The sequence below is a fragment of the Vicugna pacos genome, chromosome 5 (genome assembly GCF_048564905.1).
Source record: "Vicugna pacos chromosome 5, VicPac4, whole genome shotgun sequence".
Lineage (NCBI taxonomy): Eukaryota > Metazoa > Chordata > Mammalia > Artiodactyla > Camelidae > Vicugna > Vicugna pacos.
In genome coordinates this window covers 96,310,637-96,326,399 of record NC_132991.1, presented here as the reverse complement: position 1 = coordinate 96,326,399, position 15,763 = coordinate 96,310,637, and the positions used below count along the sequence as shown (strand labels likewise).

The following is a 15,763-nucleotide window of genomic DNA, read 5'->3' as shown; positions in this document are numbered from 1 at the left end:
TTGGGTCTTTTATTTGGGGTTGTTGGCCTGTTAAGTATGATTCATGTATTTATGAATCATGAATCTGAGTTTGGACAGGCGTGCATTCACATGACCACCACTACAGTAAAAATGTTTCGACTATTCCCTCCCCTCACCAAGGTTCTGCGTCGAATCAGTCACCATTGCCCCCTTGTTTAAACCATCTGCCGGTCCGTCTCTGGGCTCCGCTCTGTCGCAGTGGCGCCGCGGGGGGCCCCTCGGCTTTATGCTTCCTGAGGTCCCTCTGGCTGCTCCTGGCCTTCCTGTGTGCGTTTTGGAACCAGCGTGTGGACTTTGGCTGAGGTCGTGTGGACTCTGAAGCTCACACTGGGGAGGCTGCCGCCCCAGCAGTGCTGCCCTCCGTGCACGTCTTCCCAGGCTCAGCGTCTTGGACTTTGCTCTGGTGTTTGTAGCTCGTAGCCTGGAGAGCGTGCTGGCGTTGTGTTCACCACATGCCGGGTCTGTTTGTGGTGCTCTTGGCAGCACCTCATGCGTTTCGTTTCCAGCTGCTGCAGAACGCAGGAGCACATCCGGTTCTTGTGCGTCGGCCTCATTTACGCATCCGGTCTGAAGGTCACGTCTTGGTTCCCGTAGCTTTTTTGGTGGATTCTTGGGAGTTTTATACGTGGAACAGCGTCTGTGAATGGACGGCGGCGTCTCTTTCTCTCTGGTCTGCACCCCTGTGTGGCGTCTGGCATTGCGGGGGCCCAGCCTTGCCTTGCTGGTGGCCTCCAGGGGAGTCCTCAGTCTCCACCACGTGGCGCGAGCTGTGGGTCTCTCACAGGCACTCCTTGTCAAGGTGAGGGAGCCCCTCTGTCCCGAGTGTGCCGAGTCTTCGTCAGGAATGGGTCTTGGATCTTTTGAGATGATCACCTGGTTTCTTCCTTTGGTGTAAATATTAGGCTGACTTGGTGTCTAACCAGCCTGGCATCTCTGGGGTGAGCTCTGCGCGACTCTGATGTGGTAGCCTTCATCGCGCTGCTGCGTTGGGCTTGCCTGACTTGTTAGCTTTTTAGTAACTCTGCTGTTTGTGATGTCTGTCTGCAGGGTTGAAGGCTCTCAGTGGTGTTTTGTGAAACCAGCATTTAAAGATGACAAAATTCAGTCGTTTACTATTGGGCATGCTGGCAGATTTTCCTTCCCTGTGTGTTTTTTCGCACTTTGGGGAGTTGGGTTTCAGGACAAGAGGAGGACAAGGCCCTGTGTGGGGTCGTGTCAGCCTGGAGGGGCATGTCCCACACTCTCAGGCCCGTCTGCCAGAGGAGCAGGCGTCGGCAGGGAGGTCACTGTGCAGAGTCTCTGCTGGGCCCTGGTCTCCGCACATCAGGCGAGGGCCTTTGTTGGCTTGGGTGTCTCTGGGCTCACTGGTGGTGAGGGGTCACCCGAAGCTCTAGGGGAGAGCCTGAGCCGGGGCGAGGGGCCAGTGTGGCGTGGGCTTCCTGCTGTCCGGTGCCCCCTAGGCCGCACTCAGGCGTCCACTCTACAGGTGGACAGTGGCTTGCAGCGGTCTGGTCACCGCTGGGGAGCGGCAGGCCTGGGGCTCTAGGTCCGCAGGCTGTTATCTGCCCGGTGCCTCTGGTTGTGGGGAGGGCACTGTCTGGGTGTCTGTCGTGTGCCTTGGTCAGGTTTGAGTAGCCCTGTCTGGGGGACGTTGGTGACAGTGTAAGGAGACCTCACCCTACACCGTAGTCCCAGAGGCCAGGCAGGTGGCGTCTGGCCAATAAGTGTGTGGGGTTGGTTCCCGCAGCAAACTAAGAGTTTCACCGTTGACATCCGCGCCAAGCCAGAGTACCACAAATTCCTCATCGGCAAAGGGGGTGGCAAGATCCGCAGGGTGCGAGACAGCACCGGTGCCCGCGTCATCTTCCCAGCGGCCGAGGACAAGGACCAGGACCTCATCACCATCGTAGGGAAGGAGGATGCTGTAAGGGAGGCCCAGAGGGAGCTGGAGGCCCTGATCCAGAACCTGGTGAGGCCTGGTGGCAGGGAGCGGGTCCCCGGGTGGCCTGGGAGTCCCGGCCGGCGGGGCTCATTCACGCCCCTTCTGAACACTGCAGGACAATGTGGTTGAAGACTATATGCTGGTGGACCCCAAGCACCACCGCCACTTTGTCATCCGGAGAGGCCAGGTCCTGCGGGAGATCGCGGAGGAGTATGGTGGGGTGATGGTGAGCTTCCCACGCTCCGGCACGCAGAGCGACAGAGTCACCCTCAAAGGTGCCAAGGACTGCGTGGAGGCGGCCAAGAAACGCATTCAGGAGATCATCGAGGACCTGGTAGGAGCCTGGGAAGCTTGGGCGGGCTCTCGGCCCTGACGGCCACGCGGGCAGTGTGGGTGTGTGCCTGCTTCCTCCACACCCCGTGGGCTGGCTGCCAGGCCCATGTGGCCCCGAGATAGACTCAGGTCAGGTTCTGGAGGCTTTGGTTCTGTCTTCCTCCTCAGCCTGTGCGGCCGCCTTCCACATGGGGTGGGAGTCCCTGCCAGGAGCCCACTTCCCTCCCGCCCGTCCCAGCTCATGCGGCCCCTTCAAGGGCGGCGCGTGACGGGCCACCTGCTGTGTGGCAGGGAGGGCCTCCTTTGTGTGCAGAGAAACTGCTGTTGCTGTGGGCAGGTTCTGGGTGGTAGCGAGCATCCACGGGTTCTGTGCTTTCTCAGTCTTGCTGGGAGGCGTTTCAGAAGGAGGCCTCCCCTTGGGCCTGCCATCTGTACCCCAGCTCTGGATTCACACAGAAGGGGCAGGGGCTGTGACACACTGGGCCGTGGCTGTAGAAGGCTGAGATGAAGATGGTGAGCATGTGACTTGACTCTCAGCGGATAACCTTTGCCTTTTTTTTCCCTTATCGCCGTGTCTGCCCCAGGAAGCCCAGGTGACCATAGAATGCGCCATTCCCCAGAAATTCCACCGGTCTATCATGGGCCCCAAAGGTTCCAAAATCCAGCAGATTACTCGGGACTATAACGTTCAGATTAAATTCCCAGACAGAGAGGAGAACCCAGGTGGGTCCCTGCGGTGAGCTCTGCCGAGTGGGAAGGGGAGGCGTGGATGGCCCCAACCTGGGGAGAAGTGTGGCGGGTGGCGGTCAGGGTCCTGGTGACGCCCCAGTGCGGGTGTGCTGCTTGGACACGGCCCACTGTCCTGGGGTGTCCAGAGGTCTCTCAGAGGCAGGCGGTGGCAGTTGCTCCAGGGTGATGAGGTGCCTTTCAGGTGTTCTAGAAGTTTTCAGAGGCTGGTCACAGGCTGGGCAGAGCACGGCGCCAGCAGCCACCTTCTTGGGTACTTGCAGTCCCACTGCTTCTCCCAGCCCCCGAGTGCCCGCCGTGTGATGGGCCGTGTCGGCTCCGTCCACAGCAGCACCCTCTTTTCCCGGCCGTGTCCTCTGTGAGGGCACCGCCTGAGTGGCTGGTTGCCCTTCCAGGAGGGCCCTTCAGCTCCAGGGGTCCTGCTTGTCACTGGGTTGTGCTTGTGCCCCCAGGGACCGGGCGGGGAGGTGACCCTGCGATCGTTCCTCTGTCTTTTGTGTGGCTTGTCATGGCCACTAATGCTCGTTTTCCTGAGGACGCAGGCTGTTTTGAGGGGACAAGTAGTTAAATCACACCTGTTATGTTTGTTTCACATCTGAGTATTTTTTTAATTTTGATATAATTTCATGTTAAGAAAAATGCAGAATAGCGTGAAGGTACCCCAGTTCACCAGTTCTGCTTCCTCGCCCACCCGCCCCTTTACACGCACGCCTGCCCGCACCATGTCTTGAGTCGCTCCAGCGTAACTTCCAGACCTAGGCCTGTAGCGGCTTCTGCCTGAGAATCAGGACACTCCCTTTTGTCACTTGGGATGACGGCGCGTTCATCGGGACAGAAGGCCCAGTGTTACGCAGCACTGCCATCGAGCGCACTGCCAACATTCAGATCTTGCTGGTCTTAGCAGCGTCCTCCCGAGCCCCCCGCTCCCCAGTCGGTCCTGGACCGTGACTTCTGTAGGCAGCTGTGTGTCTGTACGTTCGCTCGTTTGTTGATACCATGTGGACGCCTGGATTGTGTCTTGCTCCACAAATAGCGTTATGTTTATTTGGGGCACTCGTCCCCCGTGTGGGCCACCAGCCGGTTTCCACGTCCCGTGTCATGTCCTGGGGCTCTGGGAGCCGGCCTCTTCCTGGCAGAGCCCCCCGCTGCTGCCAGCTCTCCCTCATCCTCCCAGGTCATTCTCAGGCCCGCGTCTCCCTCTGTCTGGACGCGCGGGCCCTGCTCTCTCTGTTCTTCCCGCCGGCCGGAGGCAGTTGACTCCGTTCTGAAGGCACGGAGGTGGGTCTGGTCAGCTCGCTGGGCCTAGACCACAACCTCCTGACTGCCCTACCCCCACCGCCCAGCGTTTCGTGGGCGCTTGACGGCAGGTGAAGCTGGGTGGGGTGTCAGTGTCTTCAGATCGAGCAGCCCTCTCTCCCTAGTGCACAGCGCGGAGCCAGCGGTCCACGAGAACGGCGAGGATGCCGGGGACGGGAGGGACACCAAGGAGGAGCCCGGCTCTCCCAGGAGGTGCGACATCATCGTCATCTCCGGCCGGAAGGAAAAGTGCGAGGCCGCCAAGGAAGCCCTTGAGGTGTGCTCAGACCCTCCCCAGCCTCCTGGGGGCCGATATGGGCTGTGTCCCTTTAGCCCTGGGCCCTGGGCTTGCACTGCAGGCGGTGCCGGGCCGGCGGTCTCAGCTCCTCTGTGACGCGGGGACAGCTGGGCCTGTCTGCAGCTCTGTCCCAAATGCCGCTCCAGCGTAGTGGATGGAGAGGCGAGTGGGAGACCGTCAGGGTCACGTCTGGAGGGAGCTGTGGGGAGAGCAGGTGGCAGGGGTGATGGGCGTGGCTGAGGCTGGAGGTGGGCCGGGCCGGGCCTGCGTCCCTGGTTCCCGCTCTCCTCCTCCGAGGGCCCAGATGCCATTTCCCGTGAGCTGGGCTGCTTTGCTTCTGTGCGGGGCCTGCTGCACCCGGGGCCACAGGCTCGGGGTCTGAACGTCTGCTTTGCCAGCACCGACCTGGAAGCTGGGTCCACGTCCTTTTCCCGTGTTCCCTGTCGAGTCGGAGGTCTGGGGGGAGCCGCGCGGAAGGCTCTGGAGATCACGCTGACGTTCTTCCAGGGCTCTCCCCAAAGCTCCGTGGAGGCCCGCCGCCAAGCCCACTCCCAGACCTAAGCCCAGCCTCTCCCTGCAGGCGCTGGTGCCAGTCACCATTGAGGTGGAGGTGCCCTTTGACCTGCACCGGTACATCATCGGGCAGAAGGGCAGCGGGATCCGCAAGATGATGGATGAGTTCGAGGTACGGGTCCCACAGGCCCCTCCCGGGACCAGGGCGGGCTGCACGGCCCACCCACCTTGTCCTGAGCCTGCGCTTGTCCGTGCCACGTGACACCGTGTGCATCAGGCGCCTGTCTCCATGCAGGTGAACATACACGTCCCGGCCCCAGAGCTGCAGTCCGACATCATCGCCATCACAGGCCTTGCTGCACACTTGGACCGGGCTAAGGCGGGGCTGCTGGAGCGCGTGAAGGAGCTGCAGGCGGAGCAGGAGGACCGGGTGGGTGCCGGGCGTGGCTCTCAGCTGTCGTCACCCTCCAGAGCCGCCGGGGCTGCTGAGACGTCAGGGGCTGGAGGAAGAGCCGGGGGCGTGCGGAGCAGCCCGCGTCCCGGGCACTGGGGGCCTCTCTCAGAAGCAGTGTTGGGGTGTGGCGCTCTCCTCTCTGCATGACAGGCGCACGGTTGGGCTTCCACGTGGATTAGTCGTCGCTTAGTAAACATGACATTTTGGCACCTGCTTCCTCACGGGAAAGGAGAATGGGGAGGCTTGGGGGCTGTTAAAGCTGAGAAAGACCCCCAACGTGGGAGTGCGGCTGGGCAGGCTCCCCGTCATCCTCTGCGGTCTCCCCGCAGTTGCCTCCGCGTGGAAAGGTGCCTTGCCCCTCTGCAGAGCTGGCGTGGGGGGGCTCACGTGGGTGATGCTTGCCTGGCCAGGTGTCCTGGAAACTTGAAGCACCGTTACCAGTCACATGGGGGTGACGGCCTCCTCGCTGAGGGGAACCTTCCTGGGGTTGGCGATGGGGCGGCGTGGCCCTCGTGAGTCCAGTCCCCGTTGGCTCAGCCTTGGCACAGGCTTCGGGTCTGCTCTCCGCTCAGGTCGCCGCCTGAGCCTCTGGCCGTGGGCATCCCTCTGCACTTGTCCCCTTTGGGGTTTGGGGGTTTGGCCTGTTCTCGTGCCTCTGCTGTGGGAGACCCAGGACTCCTGTGCTTACCCGTCAGGTCCCTGTTTCACGACTTAGTGGGGAAAGCAGAGCCTGGGGCCCACCCTACAGTGTGCTGCCCCGCCCGGGGGATGCCAGCGTGTAGCTTGCCTCTTCAGGTCCTTTCCTGAGGGGTGTTTGTGCTGGTGGTCACGGAGTGGGCTCGGGTTCCCGTCACTGGTGGGCGGTGGAGGGCCCGGAGGCCAGCAGGCACGCCGTGTCTCGCTCTTGTTGCTGAGGCGACGGCGGACGCCTTCCAGGATTGGGATGGAGCCGGGGGCGTGTGGATGCGCCTGATGGTGGAGGTCAAGGCCGCAGTGCCCTCCCCTTGGCCTCACTCCCACTTGTTTCATCTGTAGGCTTTAAGGAGTTTTAAGCTGAGCGTCATTGTAGACCCCAAATACCACCCCAAAATCATCGGGAGAAAGGGGGCAGTGATCACGCAGATCCGCTTGGAGCACGACGTGAACATCCAGTTTCCTGACAAGGAAGACGGGAGCCAGGTAAGGGTGGCCACCGGGTTGGCCCCGTGGCTGAAGCATGTCAGGGGCAGGGGGCCTCTCGTTGACCTCTGTCGTGACCTGGGCACGGTGACCAGAGTGGCAGTGAAAGTGCAGAGTTCAGAGCAGCCGATCTGAGGGTCTGATCGTGGCTGGGGGTTTGGGCCCATCTTGGTCCATGCCAGCTGCCTGGGCTTTCCCTGACAGAGTCGTGTCACCGTGTGGACGTGGGGCGTTTCGCCTGCGCCCTCCTGGTCACTCTTGGGGTTCGGCGGGGTCCTTCTTGTGCAGTTGCGTCCACCAGAGCAGCCCTGCAGAGGTGCGCCCTCCGCCCTCTGCACTCAGAAGGCAGCCTGCTCCCTGGGCACCGCCTGCTGGCCCGTCCCACGCCGCTGCACGTCCTCTCTGGCCCTTTCCGCCCCCTGGCTCTGCCTGGGTCTCCTGCAGTCCTCGGTCCGCAGCACCGCGCCAGCAGCAGCTCCCCAGAGCCCTCTGGCCAGCAGGCCCCTCCTGCCTGCCACGCCTCCTGCCCTCCCCGGCCTCTTACTTCTGGGGTCTGACGCTCTGCCCCTCATGCCGAGCCTCCCCAGGCGGTTTCCGTGCAGTGCCTTTTACTGGCTCTGTGTCTCTAAGGGCGTTTATGCTGCTAGGTTTTTAAACTCTTTTGAGTATCTTGATCTTGAGAACTCAGTTCTCTCACACGCCTCGTTTTCTCTGCCTTTTACTTCCCTCAGTTCTTCCACACAGTCGTCAGTTTCTTAAGTCGTTATTTGGCGTCTGGATGTTTCCGTTGCTCGCGGGGTCGCGGGGTCATGTGTTCTGCACGCACAGCTTTCTCCTGTGAGTCTGTTCCGTGGCTGCTGTGTATTTGGTGGGCGATGGGCTCATCAGCTGTGGAGGCTTCTGGGCTCTGCGGGGCTGGGCTCCCACTGTCTGCATTTGCTCCATCGGGACAGGAGGCACCTGGTGCTGCCCTGGTGTGTCCTAGAGTCTCTCTCGTCTCCCCTGGGGCAAGCCCTTGCGTCCCTGCTTTGTCTCCAGGCGTGCGCATTTGCCCTCTGGTCTTTCTGCACCATGTTCTCGTCTTCCTGCATGGGTGTAGTGTGTCTTCCTGTCCTGAGGAGTGTGGCTTCAGGCTGTGCTTTGTTTCCAGGTTTTCTTCTCTGTGTCTCGGACTACCTGTCTGCTCCACTCTCACCTGTTCATTTGAGGGGGGCGGTGCTGAGCTGGGAGCCCCGGTGGGTGTGGAGCGCCGGCCGCAGAGTCTGGCCCCTTCTCTCCGGGTCTGTTTCCAGCGGAGGGCCCTTCCCTGCGCCATCGCCTGCCTGTCTCGTCTCACCTGTGGCCGGGCTCCTCCCCTTCCTGCGGCTCTCTGTGGTGGAGCTGGGAGGGGCAGCAGCTGAGGGACGTCGTTTACCTGTCGTCATGAATCGGTCACCTGGTGTGCTCGCACACCTCCCTTCTCTCCTGAGCAGGCTGGGCTTTCCCCCGTCGGTGGGGCCTGCCTCACTCAGTCCTTGGCCAGCCAGCCCCTCCAGTCGGTGCTCGAGGTCAGGGGTCCCTGGGGCACTGCCTCTTCTGACCCGCTTTTCCTTTCTCAGCCCCAGGACCAAATTACCATCACAGGATACGAAAAGAACACCGAAGCCGCTCGGGACGCGATACTGAAGATCGTGGGCGAACTCGAACAGATGGTTTCTGAGGACGTCCCACTAGACCACCGTGTCCACGCCCGCATCATTGGTGCCCGGGGCAAAGCCATCCGCAAGATCATGGATGAATTCAAGGTGCGTTCCAGCCTGGCCAGAGGGATGTGGCGGGGGGCAGGGCCGGGCTTCCCACACCATTGAGGCATCTCCTTCCATGAGGGCCAGTGGAGGGAGCCCCAGGACCACCACAGGTCTCGAGCCTTCCTGCCTGGGCTCCCGACCACCCTCGGGGGTCGGACTGGGGAGGTATCTTGAGGCTCAGGGGCCCGTTCCTAAGGCAGTGGGGTCATGTGAGTCACAGCTGTTTGTACCAGGGTGACCCTTTGGTCCAGAGCCCCTGGGCGGGCTCTCGGAGCCACCTCAGCCACTGCATGCCCCTTCCAGGTGGACATTCGCTTCCCACAGAGTGGGGCCCCTGACCCCAACTGTGTCACCGTGACGGGGCTCCCAGAAAACGTGGAGGAGGCGATCGACCACATCCTCAACCTGGAAGAGGAATACGTGAGTCATGGGTGGGCGGAGGCCCATGCTGGGGGCTCGCATCCCTGCTGCCACACACTGACCCTCCCCTGTACCCCCAGCTGGCCGACGTGGTGGACAGCGAGGCACTGCAGCTGTACATGAAGCCCCCAGCCCATGAGGAATCCAAGGCACCGTCCAGGGGCTTTGTGGTGCGGGATGCTCCCTGGACAGCCAGCAGCGGCGAGAAGGTGAGCCGGCTCTGCCCCCGCCCCACGTGTGCGTGCCGGGCCGCCAGCACCAGGATGAGCATGGGCGGCCCTCACTGAAGCTGTGCCTTCTCCCCACAGGCTCCCGACATGAGCAGCTCGGAGGAGTTTCCCAGCTTTGGGGCTCAGGTGGCCCCCAAGACCCTCCCTTGGGGCCCCAAACGATAATGATCAGAAAGCAGCCGCTCCCCAGCCTGCTGACCCCAGCCCACCACACAGTGGTTTGTCTCGATCAGACCCAGCGGCTGGACCCTCCGTAAATTGCCGACGCCCCCCTTCCCCGAGGTCTCACAGCGAAGCCGGCGCCCGCGCTGCGTGTGGCGGGTTCCCAGGCTGGCCAGCACCCAGCGTGGCCCAGGACCTGCCCACAACCTTTGCTCCGGGGCGGCTCTATGCAGTCGTGAACACTAAACGAGGTCACGGGACGTCTCACAGTAAGCCCCTGGCCCACCCAGCATGTCGGAGGCCCCGGCCTCCATGAGGAGCGCGCCACACTGTGCTGAGTCTGCTTCCTGTGTCATGACCTCAGGAAATAAATTTCCTTGACTTTATAAAAGCCAAAACGTTTGCCCTCTTCCTTTCCCACCCCCTTCTTCCCCCGCCTGCCATCCAGGTCCTCCTTCCAGCTGCCAGGGCCCAAGCACCCAGCCCCCGAGGGGGGTGCAGTGGAGAGCCGCATGGAGCCAGGGCAGAAGGGTGGCAGGTCTCGGGCGGCCCTGGCTCTGCCCATGTTGGGGCTCCGCCCGGCCATGCACCACTTGAGGTACGCTGTGGCTGCCGTGGCGTTGGGGCCCCACCCGAGAAGCGCGGGGCAGGGAGGAGTGGCCAGTGGGGCTCTCGTCTGCACACACTGCCTTCAGCGCCCTGGCACCTGCTCCCCCGGACGCCATGCGTTGAGCTGCCTTCTTCCTACCTCAGAGCCAGCGTGGGCTCGTCTCGTGCTTGGGGGGTACGCCCCCAGCACTCGGCCTCTTGGCCCGGGCTTCTCCAGTGGTCCGTGCCTGCTGTGTCCCTGGGGCTGCAAGCCGTGTGTGCCTGGGCTCCTGGGCTCGAGGCTGCACCCGCCCTCCCCTGCAGGGCCCAGCCCCAGGCTGTCCTTGGACGCAGCCTTGGAGGCCGTGCACAGGCCTGTGGCAGTTGGCCGGAGAGTCAGGCGTCCTGGTCTGGGGTGGAGAGAGGCTGTCGCTGTGGGGAGGCTCTTCTTTCTCAGGTGGGTGTCGGTCCCCAGGCTTGGCGAGTCAGGGTGCCCCAGCCGGCTTGGCTGGGCCCCTCTGGAGACAGAAAGGTGGGGCCCAGGCAGCACAGAGGCCCCTGTGTGTCGTTTTGAGTGAGAACTGAGGACTAGCCCTTGTCCTGGGCTGCTGGTTCCTGCCCTCAGGGAGGTGACTTGGGTCACTCTCGAGTTGTCCCTGTTAACCTGCCAGAGTCCCTAAAGAAGCCAGCTCGAGCCCTGGGGAGTCACTTCTGCTTTGACCACCTTCCCCCTCTCCCTACCCCCTCAGGTTTTCACTCAATTTAATAACTCAAGCTTGGTGACCTTTTGACTCAAATTCCTGCGCAGACCAGGCACCGCTCACTCAGCCCAGCCTAGCTCAGCCGCCTCTGCAGGCCCCATTAGCTCGAGCAGTCTTGAATGTGCCCGGGTGTGAGTGTGAAAACTGGGGTAGGACAGAAGGAACGTTTGCTTGAGTGCAGTGGGCCGGGTGACCCTAAATTAGGCCGAGCTGATGGGAACGGCGAGGGAGAAGGAAAGGCCTTTCTCAGGGACCCGTCCGTCAGGCACCTCGCAGGGAAGGGGCCGCTCCTCTTTCCCGCCTGCTTGAGTTGAGGAGCCGCTCCTGTCGGCCGGCTTGCTTCCTCCCCCTCCCTGGCTCCCTCCGGTTTCCACCCAGACCTACCCTTTGTCTTGTCTACAAAATCCTGCAACATCTAGCCTTGCCCTTCCCTGAAGGTCAGTTTTTAATTCTCACAACAGATTTTTGCACATGTGCATTTGTTACAGAAAGTCATAGATGCAAACTCCCCTTCCCTGAATTGTTTGGGGTCTCGCTTGCTCTGTCTTTGGTTGTTGTTAAAGGTTACATGATGACTGTGCCCGGGCCTGTGCCCTGCGCCTCTGATGCTGCAGAGAGAGCCCTGGCGGGAGTGGGGCGTGTGTGTCCATCCCCTCCTTGTCCAGCGTCTTCCACATCGTGTGTGTCCACAGCTACAATCCGTCCCTTGGCCTTAACTTGGAATTTGGAGATTATATGCAAACATGTGTAAACGCTCATGACTATGGATGACACTGGAATTTTATAAATTCTAAAATAAAACCTGAAACCAGATATACTGTGCTGGATTCCTTTTAAGACGCCGCGCGCGTGTCCTCGGTCTTGTGACACCAGGGTGTCTTCACCGCGCTCTCGAGTGGCAGCTGGATGTCCACAGGTGGTTCTAGTCTTTGGTGCAGCTCTCCCAGCTGGCACGTGCGTCTCAGCCCGGTGTCTGCTGCCCCCGAAGGAGCCACGACGCTGGGAGGCCGGTGGTGGGCACGGTGAGGCTGCCTGCCTGTCCGTGGGCTCCTGTCACCATCAGGGGCGGGGGCAGTCTCCTTGGTGCCCTGGCCTCACTTGTCCCCACTGTGTTACAGCCAGATAGTTGGCCCAGTGACCCAGTAATTCCACCCCTAGACATGCACCCTGGGGGGGGCACCCGGCAGTGTGGATGAGAGTCTGATGGTAGCGTTATCCCTAAGAGCCGGGCAGAATGGGTCACTTGTCGTCCTCACTCGGGGAGCCCGGCGCGGCAGCCAGGACAGTCCGTCTGTGCAGGATGCTGTAGGGGGGCCCGTGGTCATGGGGTCCCAGGGAAGAGATCAGGCCTGTGGGTTCCAGTGTCCCAACCTTCCAAGGCCAAGGTGGTGCCTACTGGAGGCGGAGAGGAGCGCTGTGGGTAGGGACCCGCCAGGCATCGCGTCCTGGGCCATGTCTTCATTTGAACGCCAGTTAAATCAGTGTTCAGTTCACAAAAGCCTGAGCATAAAGAGCGTTTTCTTGTGTTTCAGTAAATTTACTTTGAAATTATAAAGTGGAAGACAGCAGCAAGAATGAAGCAGCTGGGAGAGGAGCCCGAGGGCCTGGCGTGGGCACAGCGCCTGCCGCCCACCATCCACAGACCACAGGCCGGCTCCTCTCCAAGCAGGTCCAGAAAACGCCGGGGCCCCAAACGCAGCCTCAGCCTCCCTGCCTGTCAGGAAGCTGCGTGGAGGGCGCTGGGTGCCGCCGGGACGAGAGCGGCGGGTCTTTAAAGAACGGTACCGTGTCAGCGAGGACGCTGCTCCAAGGTGTTGCCTGGCGATTCTGGGGAGAAACTGGGCCATATGTGTCAAAGCCTTTTTGACCCCGCTGTCCACACTGAGGAGGTCCCGCAAGGGAGTCGGGGGCCAGCAGAGTGGATTTCTGGGCGTGTGTGCCAGCGGGGCTCCCAGCAGTCGAGGAAGGGAACAGGCCGCTGAGTCGGGAAGCACGGTGTGAACCGACCCAACAGAAGGTCAGGGCGGAAGGAGGCCGTGAAGCCGGTCAGCGGACGAGGACAGGCTGCAGGCACGGTTACGCCCCCAGTTTTGAAAACAACCACGTGGAAACCCCGAGCATTATAGGAATGTCTTTTCCTCCAAGTGTTCACCGTCAGCATAAAGCTGTCTCCTGCCAGACCAGCCCCACACGGGTGCTCGTGCTGTGAGGCCTGGTGGGGGGAGCCCGGTGATGGCACAGGAAGAGGCAGAGGCACGCCCAGAGGCTGGGGACAGTGGCCCGAAGGGAAGGGAAAGATGGCTGGGGTCAAGAAGAGAGAATCGAAGGGCCTGGGCGGGAGATGGGGCTGGGACAGGCACGCAGAGGGCGTGGCAGGGCAGGAGGGCGGGGCTGCCTCAGAGGGGACACTGCCACTTGAGGGAGAGCAGGTGCAGGGAGCGCCGGGGGGAGGGCAGGGCCCACGTCCACTGACCTGACTGGAAACAAGCCTCGTCGAGGGGCCGTGTAAACCGGGAGGCAGTCGGGGTCCAGTCAGGGATGAGGGGCAGGGAGCCGGCAGAGGGCGGTGGGTGACGGAGGCAGCGTCTCAGGTGTGGAGCCATTCCACCCTGCGTTGAGTCAGGAGACTGGAGTGGGGACGGCACAGGGCAGCTACCCGACAAGCCGCGGGTGCGGGATACCCCTGGCCCCCCTGGGCACGGTGTGCCCCAGCCCTCAGGTGGTGCTGCTGTAGTCAGCTGGCCTGGGGGACTCCCACAGGACCTGGGACAGGGCACAGGAGCAGAGGCCTGAGGCGGCCAAGGGCCTGGCAACTCTGGGCCAGAGGGCCAGGGACTGGGCTGTGGCCTCTCCGCGGGTGAGCCTCGGACCGCTCCCCATCCCTCTGCCCCCAGCTGGGCTTGGCTGCAGGCCCCTCAGCTGCGGGTCTCCGATGAACCCTGTGACCTTGGAGGGAGGGTGCTGGGGAGGCCCTGCTGGCTGGCTCCTGGCAGCCTAGGCTTGTGGGCCCAGACTCACCTCTGAGCCTGAGGGCTGGTCCACTTCGCCTCCGTCTGGTCCAAAAAGAGCCTGTTTCCAGGAAAGGGCAGAGGAGGAGGAGAGTGGTTGGACGGACTCCTCACTCCCTCGGGACGGCAGCAGGGCGCCAGGCTGGGGTCGGCACTCACCTCATTCCCGGCCAGCGCCTGCTCGGCCAAGCAGCACTCCCATTTCACCTCGATCTCCACAGACTCAGGGATGTCGGGGACCACAAGGTCGAGGACCCGGCTGGCGGGAGCAGGGCTGGTGTGAGTGGTGGGAGAGGGCACCCCCACCCCTGGGCAAAACAAGTGCCTGAGTGGCCTTCATGGGGCCAGGGGTGGGCACCTGCTCCCCAGGTGTGGGCTGAGCTGGACAGCAAGCATCAGTGCAGAAAAGGAAACTCCTGGGAGAGGCAGAGGCCATGGCCAGAGACTGGCCAGAGACCACCCCAGCTCCAGTGGGACGCTCTGCAGTGCCCAGAGCATTCTGATGTCCACACAGTGGGCGACAGAGGCCAGCAGGGAAATGAACATGCAAAGAACTGTGAGCTGACCCAGGTGGCAGAACGGTCAGCACTGGGCCCCGCGCCCTTGGTCATGCCGACCCCCACACACCACACGGCGAGGTCAGGCAAAGCACTGTGGGCGTGGGGACCACCGCGCTGAGGCCAAGAGCGCCAGTGGGGGACATCGGCGGAAGAGCTGAGAGGTGCCTCGGTACCTCACACACGATGACGAAGGCCAGGCAGACGGCTGGGGAGCGGTGTCCCGCATCCTCCCTGGAAGCCTGGCACCTGCAGGGGACGTGGGGCTCCGGGCGCCAGATGCGCCTCTCAGCTTCCTCGCCGCCTCCCTCACCCGTCCTGAGATTCTGGGCCTGGCTCACCACTGAGGGTGTGTGAAGTGGACAATGTTCCCAAACAGGCTGCTCTGACAGCACCTTCAGCTTTACCTTGTTGGGGTTTCAAACAGGTAGATGGGCTGGACTGTAACTGAGCCCCACAGTGGCAAACGCCTCATTATCTGGTAGGTGTGACAGTCCCATAAGTCCGTGCTCCAACAGGTAATGTCAACCCACTTAAACCATGAAAGTGTGCCTTCACGGGACCAGCGGCCACTCTGCCAGACACTGCCCACCCGCCCGCCCAGGGAGCTGCCCAACTGTCACAGCGTGACATTGGGCTTTGCTGCTGTCCGTGTTGCAGGAAGGTGTGACGTTCCATTTTGTGCCATATACTTACACGTTGCACTCCTTGGAGAGCATTACCGGGACCAAGTTTGCAAGAAAAGAAAAAAACAAAAAATCTTGAAAATAAAAAATACCATCATTGAGAAAAACTCCTCAGCAAGCAGGGTAAACTTTAAGTGGCTAACTAGACACAGCAGAGCACCATGGGAGCCGGGGACAGTCATGAAGTCGCCCTGCATGCACAGAGGGTCACAGAGATCAAAAGGCAAAAGCACTCCAGACAGGTGGAGACATGAGGAGGCCCCAGCAGACAGGGACTTCTGGAAGGGAGGCTGGAAGGGAGTGTGGAGAAGCATGTTTGAAGGAATAAAATGAGTTGTTTCTAGAACAAAAGAAGAAATCACTCCAGAGCAACAGCACATTGAGTCTCAGCGAGAAACTTCTGAAAAGAACCGAATCTGTTGGTGATGCGGATCAAAGGAAATGAGAAAAAACTTAAATGCTACAAATGCCTCTGGCAAGAAAAGCCAGGTCACAAAAGAGTAATATTTAGAAGGAGCCTAGGGAAAATATCCCTTAACCCAGAATTTCATACCTGCTACTTGGAGAACAAAGATGGAAATATTTTCAGACATGTAAAAACGAACATACATGTGAGTTCACCAGCCACAACATTCCTGTAAGAGCTACTAAAGGATCAACTTCAGAAAGAAGAAAAACGAACCCAGAGGGACAGCAATGCCTAAGAAGCTAGTGTAGCCACAGACGTTAATAAAATATACCAAAGAGTTGGGATTCACAAATGGCTGAAAATGTTTTGGTG

The 15,763-nt window shown here is 61.1% G+C and overlaps 2 protein-coding genes across 10 annotated transcripts in view; one reads left to right on the top strand and one right to left on the bottom strand.

Moving 5' to 3' along the window:
• The window catches only part of HDLBP (high density lipoprotein binding protein), a 63,636-nt gene extending 52,092 nt beyond the window's left edge, over window positions 1-11,544 (top strand). For all 9 annotated transcript variants that reach the window (XM_072962030.1, XM_006209153.4, XM_031675981.2 and 6 more), the window contains exons 18-28: window positions 1,769-1,990; window positions 2,079-2,297; window positions 2,881-3,019; window positions 4,465-4,616; window positions 5,218-5,322; window positions 5,446-5,580; window positions 6,640-6,783; window positions 8,382-8,567; window positions 8,874-8,990; window positions 9,071-9,199; window positions 9,299-11,544. In XM_072962030.1, the coding sequence (XP_072818131.1) occupies window positions 1,769-1,990; window positions 2,079-2,297; window positions 2,881-3,019; window positions 4,465-4,616; window positions 5,218-5,322; window positions 5,446-5,580; window positions 6,640-6,783; window positions 8,382-8,567; window positions 8,874-8,990; window positions 9,071-9,199; window positions 9,299-9,385 (1,635 nt within the window). In that variant the 3' untranslated portion in view covers window positions 9,386-11,544. The remainder of the gene's footprint in view (window positions 1-1,768; window positions 1,991-2,078; window positions 2,298-2,880; window positions 3,020-4,464; window positions 4,617-5,217; window positions 5,323-5,445; window positions 5,581-6,639; window positions 6,784-8,381; window positions 8,568-8,873; window positions 8,991-9,070; window positions 9,200-9,298) is intronic.
• The window catches only part of ANO7 (anoctamin 7), a 26,403-nt gene continuing 21,787 nt past the window's right edge, over window positions 11,148-15,763 (bottom strand). The window contains 4 exon segments of the mRNA XM_072960694.1: window positions 11,148-12,569; window positions 13,205-13,358; window positions 13,750-13,800; window positions 13,899-14,073. Coding sequence (XP_072816795.1) covers window positions 12,433-12,569; window positions 13,205-13,358; window positions 13,750-13,800; window positions 13,899-14,073 — 517 coding nt within the window. The 3' untranslated portion in view covers window positions 11,148-12,432.